Source organism: Monodelphis domestica, chromosome 3, assembly GCF_027887165.1.
Source record: "Monodelphis domestica isolate mMonDom1 chromosome 3, mMonDom1.pri, whole genome shotgun sequence".
NCBI lineage: Eukaryota > Metazoa > Chordata > Mammalia > Didelphimorphia > Didelphidae > Monodelphis > Monodelphis domestica.
The window spans coordinates 513,705,417-513,718,037 of record NC_077229.1 but is presented as its reverse complement, the minus strand read 5'-3'; the positions used below and the strand labels follow the sequence as shown (position 1 = coordinate 513,718,037).

At 42.8% G+C, this 12,621-nt stretch overlaps 2 protein-coding genes across 6 annotated transcripts in view; one reads left to right on the top strand and one right to left on the bottom strand.

Moving 5' to 3' along the window:
• Window positions 1-10,243, top strand: part of MTREX (Mtr4 exosome RNA helicase) — an 82,991-nt gene extending 72,748 nt beyond the window's left edge. The window contains exons 24-27 of the mRNA XM_007486321.3: window positions 87-143; window positions 893-1,055; window positions 9,705-9,809; window positions 9,996-10,243. Of these exons, the coding sequence (XP_007486383.1) occupies window positions 87-143; window positions 893-1,055; window positions 9,705-9,809; window positions 9,996-10,048 (378 nt within the window). The 3' untranslated portion in view covers window positions 10,049-10,243. The remainder of the gene's footprint in view (window positions 1-86; window positions 144-892; window positions 1,056-9,704; window positions 9,810-9,995) is intronic.
• PLPP1 (phospholipid phosphatase 1) overlaps window positions 10,234-12,621 on the bottom strand; it is a 119,133-nt gene continuing 116,745 nt past the window's right edge. For all 5 annotated transcript variants that reach the window (XM_007486320.3, XM_056824912.1, XM_007486316.3 and 2 more), the window contains 2 exons: window positions 11,244-11,420; window positions 10,234-10,569 (listed from right to left, as the gene is read on the bottom strand). In XM_007486320.3, the coding sequence (XP_007486382.1) occupies window positions 10,438-10,569; window positions 11,244-11,420 (309 nt within the window). In that variant the 3' untranslated portion in view covers window positions 10,234-10,437. The remainder of the gene's footprint in view (window positions 10,570-11,243; window positions 11,421-12,621) is intronic.

Genomic DNA, 12,621 nt, shown 5'->3' with positions numbered 1-12,621 from the left:
TTTTTATTAAAGAAAATAATATGGGTTATTTGAGGGCTCATCTACATTGTGAGATTTTCCATTGTTTTCTTTTTTCTTTTTAACAGTCCACTGAATTGCCCAAATTGACAGAACAGTTAGCAGGACCACTTCGCCAGATGCAAGTAAGACTTTTATTTTAGAATGCATTGGACTGCAGAACAAACATGCAGCCCATCACAGTTCTAGAGTTTGGCTCGATCAGTGATACATTTTAAAACGAAAGTACTATGTGGTCCATAGGGGTCTTTAAGAACACATTAGTGGCCCTCATGTCCATTTCAGTTTAACACAACAGCTCCAGCTCAGTTTTGGAGTCTGCTCTTTGGAGCAGACAGATGATCCATGATTTTCGCCATCCTGTGGATGAAAGTACCCTGGGCACCTATGCTCAGCTCTCTTCTTTAGCCTCCAAAGATCTACTCGAGTCCTTTGGGCTCTTGAGTTTTGACCTCAACCTGAGCCTAGAGAACCCATGTTCTACAGTTAGGAGCATAGTGCCTTTAGTCTGGCATCCTCATAGTACAGATGAGGAACCTGAGGTCCAGATGGTTGTGATTGGCCAAAGGTCACCCACGTAAATTACAATGCAAGAATTTTGAACCCAGGCCGTAGGGCTGCAAAACCAGCCGTCACCCCTTGAACTTTAAAAAAAATCATCTGATTTTGATTCTTTGATCTAGAATAAATGGATGGTACCTGACTTAATGGGACTTTATCCAAACTTTAGACATCGTTCCCACAAAGAAATTAATACCTTCATTTGTGCTAGATGGAAAAACCCAAGATTTTCAAGGTGGTAGTAAAAGTTACAGGGGTTCAAAACTTAAGAATCTTAAATTTCTTTTTTTGAAAGTTGATTTTTTTTTTAAAGGAATGTGCTAAAAGGATTGCAAAAGTTTCAGCAGAGGCCAAATTAGAAATTGATGAAGAGACTTACTTAAACACATTCAAGTCAAACTTAATGGATGTAGTCTATACCTGGGCAACTGGGTGTACATTTGCCCACATCTGTAAAATGACTGATGTCTTTGAAGGTACGTTAGCATTTTATTCTTTATGTTTAATTTTGACAAAATGAATAGACTTTGCCAAGTCTTTCTTAGCATGTAGTCAGTCGCTCATATAAAATGTGAGTATTTATTCTTGGGTAGTAGAAAGTTGTTCTTAAAATAAATTTTGTTATGTTAAGTTATAATATACTCTCTTATTGATTTATTACAGGAGCTTGGTTTTGTGATGCAAAAATCTATTATTTTAAAATATTATTGATGTTCTCATATCACAGTTATTTTTCTGTAATCTTTTTTATTACAAAGAAAACTGGTTAAGAAAAACTAATTTACTACAGTATTTGTTCTAGCCACGTTCAACATCCTGAGTCAAATTGCCTTTGAATTTGGTATTGGTTGCATTTAGTCATAGTTCTGTTGTCCTTTTATTTTATAATTTACCTTAGTAGAGTCATATATTTTGTTCCTGGGTTCTACTTGTTTTGCTTAGCATTAATTCTGACAAGACTTCTCTTTGCTCTGAATTCTAAATGAATATCATTTCTTACAAGAGTACTGTAATAGCCTTTTATTAGTTTGTTTAACCATTCTCCAATTGATGACTCATTTTTTCCCTTTTTTTTGGTTGGGTTTTTTGTTTTTTGGTGCCATGAACATTTTAGAGTATGTAGGGAATCTGTTTAATCTGAAAACAGAATTTTTGAAAGAATTCTTAACTTTGTCTAATCACATACTGAAGTGTTTGTGTGACTAATTGAAATGTCTTGCTTTCTAGCAATGTGATTTTTCACATTTGGTTTCAAATTAAGAACCTATTCAAAGAATGCCATATTTTTTGATAAATTACTTTATTGCATTTAAAATATTGATTATAGATATAATGGGTGTAGTTTGTTCCTTTTCTCAAAGAAAGAAAATGGCAGCTAGGCATGAAGTATGAAAGGAAGAAAGGAAGACTTGTTAGTAATTATTTAGATCACTTGAAAACTTAAATTCTCATAATGTGAAAATGGATAAACTTTTCATAGTTCTTTAATGATATAGTTGGTATATCCTAGCTATCTAAAGGATTAGTTGCCCAGATTATTATTTTTAATGCTTTTTAAAGCTAGGGTTTTGTCATTTTATTTTTAGAAATTTAATTAAAATATTAAGCTTATTTATGCTGTCAGGTAAGGAGGTAGAAATAGTTTCTTCCTTTTCAATTTGTCACCCTCCCCCTAAAAATTGAAAAAAAAATTTTTTTGTCTTTTAATTGGTTACTAAAAGATACTCAAGGTGGAGGTTTTAATAACATTTAGTTAAAGATCACAGAATATGAAGTGCCTATGATATAAGGCTCTGGAGAAACATATGCATGTAGGTATGTAGAGGTATAGATAAATCTGCATATTTTTTAAAATATACATTTTTTTTCCAGAGATTTTACCCTATGTTCTTATAAGCCTAGCTAACAATACCCCTAGAAAATTCTAAAAAGGCTTATTTGGATGTATGTTAAGTGAAGTATTTCTATTAATTGCAGCATCTTCTAATTAAATTCAGAGAATCTTTTCCCCAGATTGACATTTTTCAGCCATGGCAATTATTTCAAGGCCATCTATTGTGGTATAATGGGCTTGACATTTCATTTGAAGTAAGGGATACCCATATTGAGAAAATTACAAATTCTTATAGTTCAGAACCTATGTTATTTGAAGAACATATAAAATTCCTTATTATCCTATGACAAGGCATCATCTAGTAGAGAGACAGTCCTCACTAATATGTTATTATCTTTGTGTTTTTTTGTTGTTGTTTTTCTTCTGTGAACAGAATAGAAACTGTCATGATTTGTCAGGTTTTACCATTTAAAAAATAACCCAGTTACAGTGCTATTAATTATTTTCTAGTAGAATTTAGGTTTCATGTAATGCTTCATCAGTGAGTTGTTTTGTATTGCTTTTACAATAAATAATGAGTGGTCCCTTGTTTAATATGTAACTTTGGTGGTATGAACCTTAATTCAAACTACTGAAACAAAACTAATCCGTAAGATGAAAAGAAGCTTAGATGGCAGAATAAGGATAAGTTTTAATGAAGTAAGAATACAGCCAAAGTGATGTTAAAGAAGGATTTTGCCAGTTTACAAATCTATAGACATCATAAACTTTGAAAAGACTGCTAGTCAATTATAATTTTAAACCTCGTATGATGACATAAAAGGATACAGTTAGTTCAGTTCATGCTGTAAAGATTATTTTAAGGGAATTGCTCCTTTTGAGAAAACGTGTGTCTTATACACATGTATTTAGCATTGTTGCTATTGTAAGAAGCTGATTAGGGCTCCAGGATTCTTAGATAGTTGTCATGACCTAGTTAGGAAATACAAGATGTAGTCAGGACTTTAAGTCATTCTCTGAGCCTCAGTTTCCTGGTATATAAAACAGGGGCTTGATTAGATGCCTTTGGAGGTACTGACTAGCTTTAGTCCCTTCTACCTGAATATGTCATTCAGGGATCAAAGTCTTACTACAAAGAGCAAAACTTACTCCTTTTCATGGTGTGTTCAACTAGAATAAGCAGGACTTCGGAGCAGTTGGTAGCCAGATTGGCCACACTATGTGTTTCCATGAGCTTTGTGGTTTATTTGCTTTAATGGTCTCATTCAGACAATAGATTCTCTCCATCACAACGTTGTTTTATTAATTGATTTATCAGGTGGGGGGTTAACTCTTGCCTTCTGATTTAGTATCCGTTCTAATGTAGAAGAATGGCAAGTGGGTGAAGTGGCATTCCCAGTGTTACTCAGCTAGGAAGAGTCTGAGGCCACATTTGAACCCGGGTCCTCCTGGTGCTCTATCCACTGTGCTGTCGGCTTGCCCCTGCGCTTTTCTTTTTGGGCTGTTTCTCTCCCCTCCATTGGGAGAGTCACTCGATTCCTTACATGAAGACTCAATATGGTGTGATGACAAATCTGCCTGAGAGGCTCCAAGGGCTTGTGTCTGGCACACCCAGTCCGTTTGGTGCTGGGAGCCCCCTAAACCTCCAGCTCCCGACATGCATCGGTGGAAGGCGTTTTCTTGCCACAGATTTCGCCTCTGCCCTGAGAAACGCGCAGGCCTGTATCCCTGGCGTGGGGGAAAACGGGCACGAGAACGCGAGTTGTCCTGACGGCACCGACCAGGGACCGACTCCTGCCCCCTCTCCGGTCGCTTGACCCTGGGTGGGGTCTCCAAGCTGGTGCCTGGCACGCAGGGGCACGGTGTGGGCATCGGCCTTCCAGCGGGGAAACCCGCCTGCCGGACCATCTGAAACGCTCTTTTATCAGCCAGAGCAGACTTAAACCTGACCCGGATCCCTGCGATCGACTAGAAGCCCGATGGGACCAAAGTCCCAAACCGTGCCCGGTTCTGTAGGGGCTGCGGCTGCCCCGTCGGTGCGAGCCAGGCGCGGCAGGGGCAGCCGAGGAGGGAGAAGGCCACCAGACGCTCTTGGCTGCCTCCGTTTTCATCTCTCTAGCAGGAGGCTGGGGGCGCCATAGGAATAAAGGGCCGGGACAAAGGCTTTTCTTGCTTATCCCTGCCCAGGCTCCGGGGTCACTCCCAGGTGGAAAGTAAATACTCTGGTTTGGGACAGCTCAGTGGATAGAGCGCCAGGCCTTGAGGCAGGAGGTCCTGGGTTCAAGTGTGTCCTCAGACATGGCTGTGGGCCCCTGGGCAAGCCCCCTGACCACCCCATTTGTCTAGCCCTTGCCTCGTGGTCCCTAACAGCGTACGGTTTAGAAAAAAGAAAGAAAATGCTGCCTTTTTGTGTGAAAACTGCTCAGACACATAAACTGAACACTAAATTAGGAGTCTGTAAACTGGACTTTGTGCATTTTATTTAGTTTTGTGCTAAGTGAAGTGTTCATGGCCTGAAACAGGAACTCTGCACTGTTTCAAACTAAAGGCCGTTTGGGGTGATGCCCAAGGACAAGACTCCACCTGTGGGTTGACTTTCCAGTAGCATAGCGGCATTCCTGGAAATTATGAAGCCTTTTTGTCTCCGCTCCTTAAGAGTATTTCTATCGTTTGTGCAATTTGAATGACGTGTGCTTATTTCTTCTGTTTGTAGAGGAAGATTTCAGGCTGCAAGTTCATACACTAAGCCTAGGCAGTCTGCCCCGTCTCTTTCTGCTATTCTCCTTGTGCCGTTCTAGTAGACATTACATCTCCTTCAATTCAAGGTTTCAATATTTAATATTCCCTCTTTATATCCTTAAATATTTTTCTCCCAAACATTCTTCAAAGTAGCACGTTGAATGTTTATTATGTGCCTTTTAAAATGAGCTCTACAGAAGAGTGATTCATAGTTTCATAAACAATCTGTCTCAGTTGTTTCTTCTTTAAAAGAGGGCGTTTAGTAGCACCTGTCTCCCAGGATAAAATGAAATAATGTTTATAAAAGCACTTTCCAAACTACAAGCATTACATAAATGTTAACTATAATCATTGTTTTTATCCCTATTTTACTTTCTATATAGAAGTAGATTTTTCTTTCCCCAAAACTGATTAAGTTTAGAATTTAGCTGAACTTATTTTTAAAAAACAACAAGTAAATTGGGCATTTTCCCCATTATGTCACAAGTGGGAAAGATGTAGCCTGTATATTTTCTGTCCTTTCTTCTCTCCATTCTTGGAATGTTTTTATACTCTTAGTATGGAATAATTCTTAATAGAGAAAAAAAAAATTTTAATAGAAGCATATAATACCTAGCACTTAAGAGAGTGTAGCTTTAATTTTTATGGACAAAAAACTTCAACATTGGAAATGTTTCTTCATAGAGTTTACACCTTATTTTAAAAAAACTTGGATCTTTAAAAAGTGAAAATAGTATTCTCTGTAGTGTCTGAATTGAGCATTCTGAAGCCTCAAAATGTTCTGCAAACCTAAGCTTGTGAGAATTAGCACTCTCTTGTGTTAATGAAGGCCATGTGTTTTAGAAACGCTTTCCAAGAGAACTAATATGCCTCGGTTTGGGGTGAGGGAATTTTAAATTTTATAATGGGGTGGTTTAATTGCTGTAGTTTCATGAAACTGACTCAGAGAGAATTGTTTGTTCGAGTGCTAGTGGGACGAAGACCTCTTTGGGGGGAGGTTTGCCTCAGAGTCATAATTGGGGGTCTTTGGGGGTCTTCATTGTGGCCTGAGGAAAAGCCACTGCCTTTTTCTCTTTTACTAAAACAAGAATCATTCATTAGCCCCCTTGGAGTGATGGTGTGAGGTCATAGAGACAGAGCCTCCAGGGCTGCCTTTGCCAAAACAGCTTAGGATGTTGTTTGATGCACTTTTGCCTCTTACGGTTTTTTTAAAAGCCATGAGCACATTTATTTCTAAGCAGGCATTTCTGTGGGCTGCTTCTGGACCAGCATGTTCCCATTTGACTCTTCATTTGGACAAGGAGCCCTTCTTCCTAAGCTGGGGTCCTGTGTCTGTCGGGCAGCTCCTGGTCGATTCCGTGTCTTGGCCTAAGGGCCTCCCTGACCAGAATGAACAGCATCCATCTTTGTACCCACCCCGAACAAACATTTCTCACTCACCTGATTCTCCAAAAGTATTGGCTTTTTACTTTTGAGGTCCCAGTGTTTTGTTTTGTTGTCATTACAAAATTTGAGCCTAATCCTACCATAAAAAACCCATGATTGTAACACACTCGACATCCATTTTATGGATCTTTTGAAAGTACCTTTTGTTTTTAAGAAAACTTTTGTTTCTGATTGTTCCTATGTTCCAAAACAGTCGTTCTTTTTAGCATCTGATACTTTTTTGGACCCAATTCTAGCACAGGTTTAAGTGTGCTTGAAGTCCATATTGTCCATCAAGTTTTTTTAAGCTTCCTTTCTTACCTTAATTCTAGAGAGAAACCCCTTTACAGGGTAGTTTCTCTTGAAAGATACAAGGGACAGAGGGGAAACAAAATTAAATTTTAAAAAAGGGGCGGGGTTGTGGGAGGTAGGGCAGGTAGGTAGCTCTGGATTAAGAGCCAGCCCTAAGATGAGAGTTCAAATTTAGCTCCTTATATTTCCTAGCTATCACTTGACCCCCATTGCATAGCCCTTATGAGTCTTCTGCCTAGAGAGCAGCAATACACAGTACTAATTCTAAGACTGAAACTAGGGGTCTTTTTGTTTTTGCTTTTCAAAGGTGTGGGATCTGTTGTGTTCTCTCCCTGTTGTAAATATGACCTCAGAGTTTGTATCCCAAAGAGCACTTTCACAGGAAATCAGACCTTTTTGTTTGTATAATTCTAATTCTGGTCAGCCACTAATGTCAGTTGTCAGTGGGTGGTAGCATTGGTCCAAGGACTAATATGGCAAGTCCCCCCTCTTGGAAAAGCCTTCCAGATCTTTTAAAGAGGCTCCTTTGGATGTTAGCTATCAATGCCAGAAGTTGATAATGAAAATCTTGTTTAAATAAAGGTTTTCATCAAATAACTTCTCCCCTTTTTCCCCTGGCACTCCCACTACCCATGCCTTCCCCCTCCACCCACCCCCACACCTTTCTCTGTAGATAGTTCAGTGTTTGTATAGAGTCTAATTTGATGACAAGAATCTGTCTGCAGCAGCCACAGCCTGTGTGAGATGGTAGCCTGTGTGAGAGCTCTGCGGGTGCCTGGTGGCTTCGTTTTCCTAATTGTTCTGCCGTAATCTGAGGCTCTACAACAAAGTTAGGCTTTCCAAAGTTAAGTTCAGTTTTTGCCAGGATGCAGCACGTGGCTGTGCTCTGGAGATCTGCCTAGTTCACTTTTAGGGGCTAAGTTTTATCTTAATAATTAATTCCATATGGTTTTAAATGTGGCTTGTCTCACAGGTCCTTTTTTTCCCTCATAACTTGTTCTGTTGGTCAAAGGAAACATTAGGGGACTGCTTGTGATCCGGGCCTTACTGGTCCTTAGGTACGGGTAGGCCCTGGCACCGTGGACACTTGCTTGGAGTTGCTACCAGAAATGGTGTGGGCCAGTGCTTGCTACATGCCACCTGGGTGAACGTGACATTTGTTCAGCAGCCCATTGCCAAGAAGAGAAAGAATTTGCATTACAAACCATTGCATAATTCCTTTGCAATAGACACTTTTACTTAAGAGTAGTTAAAATGTTGAAAAAATCAATGAAGCATTTTCAATCTAGGAATGTAAACTAATAACCAACCTCCTTCATTTTCCCAATAGCCCAAAGAAATTGGAGCTTACCACCATCCTAGGTGTTCTTCCTTTTCCCATCTATTCTCCCTCTGCTTAAGATGAGGGCAGTTGTGGAGCCCATTTTCCCCTCCCCCTTTTTTAAGCCCCTGAGATAGAAGAGCAGGGAGGGTCAGGCAGTGAGGGTTAAGTGACTTGGCCAGGGTTACCTAGGAAGTATCAGAGGTCAGATCTGAACCCAGGACCGCCTAACTTCAGGCCTTGCTCTCTAGCTACTGTGCTCCCTAACAGTCCTTCCGTGAGAGCAAGTCTTAGACTAGGACATGAGCAAGAATTTCATTTCACATTCCATTGTCAGCAACTGAAATGACTTTCTTTTTGTTGTTCAATCACGTCCGTCTCTTCCTGAGCCTGTTTGTTTTCTTGGCAAAGACACTGGAGCAATTTGCCATTTCCTTCTCCTATTCCCTTTATAGAGGAGGAAATTGAGTAAAGGGTAAAATGACTTGCTTAGATTTGAACTCAGGTCTTCCTGATCCTAGGCCTGGTGCTCTTCCACTATGCCATCTAGCTGTAGTACAGTGGAAGATAAGAGCTTCTGTAGGCGTCGCCTAACCTAGCCACACAGCTAAGAGTTCTGCTTAGGAGTCGCATAATCAGTGATGGTGATACTAATGATGCACCTGGTGCCTAAGGCTAGTAAGCCATTACAAAGATGGTCTCATCTGACAACTCTGAGAGGTGGGCGCTACTGTTGGCTCCATGGTAGAGGGATTTGCCCCAGTTCCCAAGTGTCTGCGGCTGGATCCTTATTCACCTGGGTCTAAGCCTGCATCCAATCCATCAGCTCGCGGCCCCCATTTTACTCTGCTAGAGCAGGTGATGGCGTACAGGCATGCGGAGGCCGTCAGCCTCGGTCACAGCTCGCCCTTGCCCAGGCACCAGCCGCCATTTCTTTAAGCATCGGCCAGCACTTTTCCTTGCATGAGCTTTTTAAAATGGGCTTAAATGCACGAGTGCAGCCGTGTAGGCTAGAATACGGGCGGCCTAGGGTTCATCTGAAGGCTTCGAGGAGGAGGCGGCGGCTTTCTGGGCAAAGAGCTAGCGAGTGTGCGAGGCTGGACTAGCAGCAGGAAGTCCGCTGCTGTTTCTTCTGCCCCTCCATTCGCAGGTGTGCCGCTCCCGGAGGGGGTCTTGACACACTAGTTCCGGCCCTGCCTCAGGACTTCCCCCGTACTCCGACGGGAAAGAGCCGTCTAGAGTCGGAAGTCGGGCTTTACGTGCCCGCCGGCACCCGGACTCACCGTTCCCTTCTCTCACCCGGCGCTGCTTTGGGGGTTTGGTGGAACGGCTTTGACCCGGACCATGGAAGGCCTTGGCAAGCCTGTGGCTCTTCGGGGGAAGGGGGGGGGCTGAGGGTTCAAGGGCCTCCCTGGAGCTGCCAGAGCCCTGGGATAAAGCCTGCCTCGCCTGCCCCAGGGCGGCCTGTGGCTGATTGTTGTTCTTTCTGAGCAGGCAGCATCATCCGCTGTATGAGGCGCCTGGAAGAGCTGCTTCGGCAGATGTGTCAAGCGGCCAAAGCCATCGGGAACACCGAGCTGGAGAACAAGTTTGCGGAAGGTTTGTGCCTGAGCCCTAGTGGAGGGAGGAAGGGAGGGGGAGAGGACAGGCCCAGAACCCCATGGGTTAAGTCGGCTGGAGGCCAGTGGAGGCCATGGCTTCCTGTGTCACCGTTCTGAGGGTTCGGTTCGGCCGCCTTGTGGGTTCTCGCTACTTACCATTCGTGTTGGCTCTCCTTTATTCTAGGAATCACCAAAATCAAGAGAGACATTGTGTTTGCTGCAAGCCTTTACCTGTAAAGAAGAGGCAGCAGAGCTCTCCCTGATGGCCGAAGGACTCTTACTCCAAGACACAGCCCGCATCATAAACATTAACTTGTATTGTATTCAAACAAGCATCATCCTAGCAAAGTATGTGACATACATATTTGTACATAAAAGCGTTACCACATTATTTTAATAAAAAAATATACAGGTGGGTAGTGTTTCGTGAAAGGCTTGAAATCGTTTTTAATGAATTTTAAAGCTGTCGTGTTAAATGTGACTATATACAGGAGTAAAGTGGGCATCCAAGAGGTATATAGCAGCAGCAGTCCCTTAAAGGCTTCTTTGCACCAAGAGGAAATGACCATCATCTTTCCTCTCGCTGTCATCCTCTTCCTTTAGAAAGCAGGTAATTTGAGCTCCTTTCATGCCTGGTGATTGCTTCCATAATGGTTTCCATTTGTCGGTGTCTCGTGCAGAGTTGTGTGCGAGTCCTCTTCTTTTCTTTGCTTGTATGGGCAGGTTCTTTCCTCAAAAAAATCTGATACTAATATAACCTGAGAAGTAAAATAAAATAGTGTTCATCAGTATTTTCTTTAGAATAAACTACTACAAACAGGGAAAAGCAGTCAGCCTAAATGGAGAGCTCAGATTTATTTTATTTTTTGTACTTATTTATTCCCTTTTCCACACCAAATTCTAAAGACGCTCTGTGGTCATTCCATTTGCCTCCTTTGGGGAGGTAGAGCGATATGCTGTTGGGCCTTCAGCAGCATTTTTTAATATCATCAAAGCTCTTTGAGGGCTGCTAATTCCTATTTTGCGATGATTTGTACTTGAAAAAAGAAACATTTCCCCCTAAGTAGGGGAGGAGATCACTGAAATGATTGTGGGTTTGTGTTTGTTTTTTAACCCAACACAAAAAACGATTTGGTAACTCTCAAAATAAGGAAGCCTAAAGCAATGACATCATAGAGTCCAAATGATTCTTTGATGGAAATCCGCCCATCACATGGGAGAGTCACGTGAGTGGCGTCCATGCCCTCCCTTCCCCTCCACTCACCCCCCAGGCCAAGTGCAGAGCCTGTATCAAAGCTGTTGTCTTTCTCCTCAGAGGTGAAGTGTTAAAAGCTGAACAGCCTAGGAATTCTTGGGTTCTTTATGGGCACCTTCAATGCTTCGGCGCTGGAGGTGAATGGAAACCAAAGGCCGGGCAATGCTCTGTACTTACGACAAGGATGGCCACCACAGCTCCCTGGATGAGTCCAGTCAGCACGTCGCTCCAGTGGTGTTTGTAGTCAGAAACACGAGAGAGACCCACGTAGATGGAGAGCGCGATGAAGGCAAACTGCAGGGTGGGCCGCAGCAGTCTCGCCCAGTCGGCCTTCATCCTGGCTTGGAGGTAAAGCTGAAGAGAACAGACAAGGGGACGGGGTGACGCGGAGGCCGAAGCTCCCTGGGGGTGGCCCTGGAAAGCCCCGCCCACCTGCCAAGCGCTTTACCGTCCGGTCCCTGTGAAGATTAGCGATCCCAAGAGCCATATTCTGGGACAGACTGAACAGGGCAGCACAACTGCCACTCACTCAGCTCCTTTTTTTAAATTTCTGTTTGGGGTTTTTCTGAAAGTTTGATTTAATTCGTCCATTGAGAATATTATTCCTTGGTCACCAGAATCCTATTCTTCCCCTCCCTTCCCACAGCCAATGTGCAATTCCACTGGTGAATTCACAAGACTGGGTTTCTGTTGACTAGACCCCCAGTGGGGTCCCAATCCATACTGGTTGATTCGGATTTCATTCTCCGCTTAAAGGTACATCGTACCCAGTCTGCAGAAAGTAGCCACCGTGACTACCTCTCTGAGGGAGCCATAAATGAAGCCTGTGACTGTCCCCGGCCCGTAGCTGGAGACTTTCTCCTACTTCTTATGAAACACGGGTGCCTGGGACAAAGCCTGGAGGAGCCAGGAGAGGCCTTGGACCAGCCGCGACCATTTTAAAGGAATTGAGAACGGTAAAGATGCATTTCCAAAGTAATGAGATTGCGATCTGCTCGTTTCATGATGCCATTTAGGAGCGCGGTCCAGTCAGACGCCTAATTCCATACATCGCTTGATTCAATTACTTCTGCTCTCTGGATACAAGATCAGCTTGGTATCTACCACCATAAGTACACTGACTTGGGGACAGCTGGGTGGCTCAGCGGACTGAGGCCCAAAGATCGGAGGTCCTGGGTTCAAATCTGGCCTCAGACACTTCCCAGCTGGGTGACCCTGGGCAAGTCACTTGACCCCCATGGCCTGGCCAATACACAGTATTGACTCCAAGATGGAAGGTGAGGGTTTACAAAAAATTTACCTGTGCCAATAAACTCACTTATTTTAGTCTCTATTAGAATAGAGCATAATTTAGGGTTAAGCCCAAGCAGTCAGGGGACCAGCCATTGACAATAACTAGTTTGTTAATCATATAATGATCTCATTCTTTCTCTCTCCTTATTCCTCTAATACATTCCTGCTGTCCCTCTGAGTTAGCTTGACTTGGAAGTTTAGAGAGCCCCAGTTACCCCTGGACAGTGGAAGAAAGACGACGAACGAAACACTAGGAAAACAA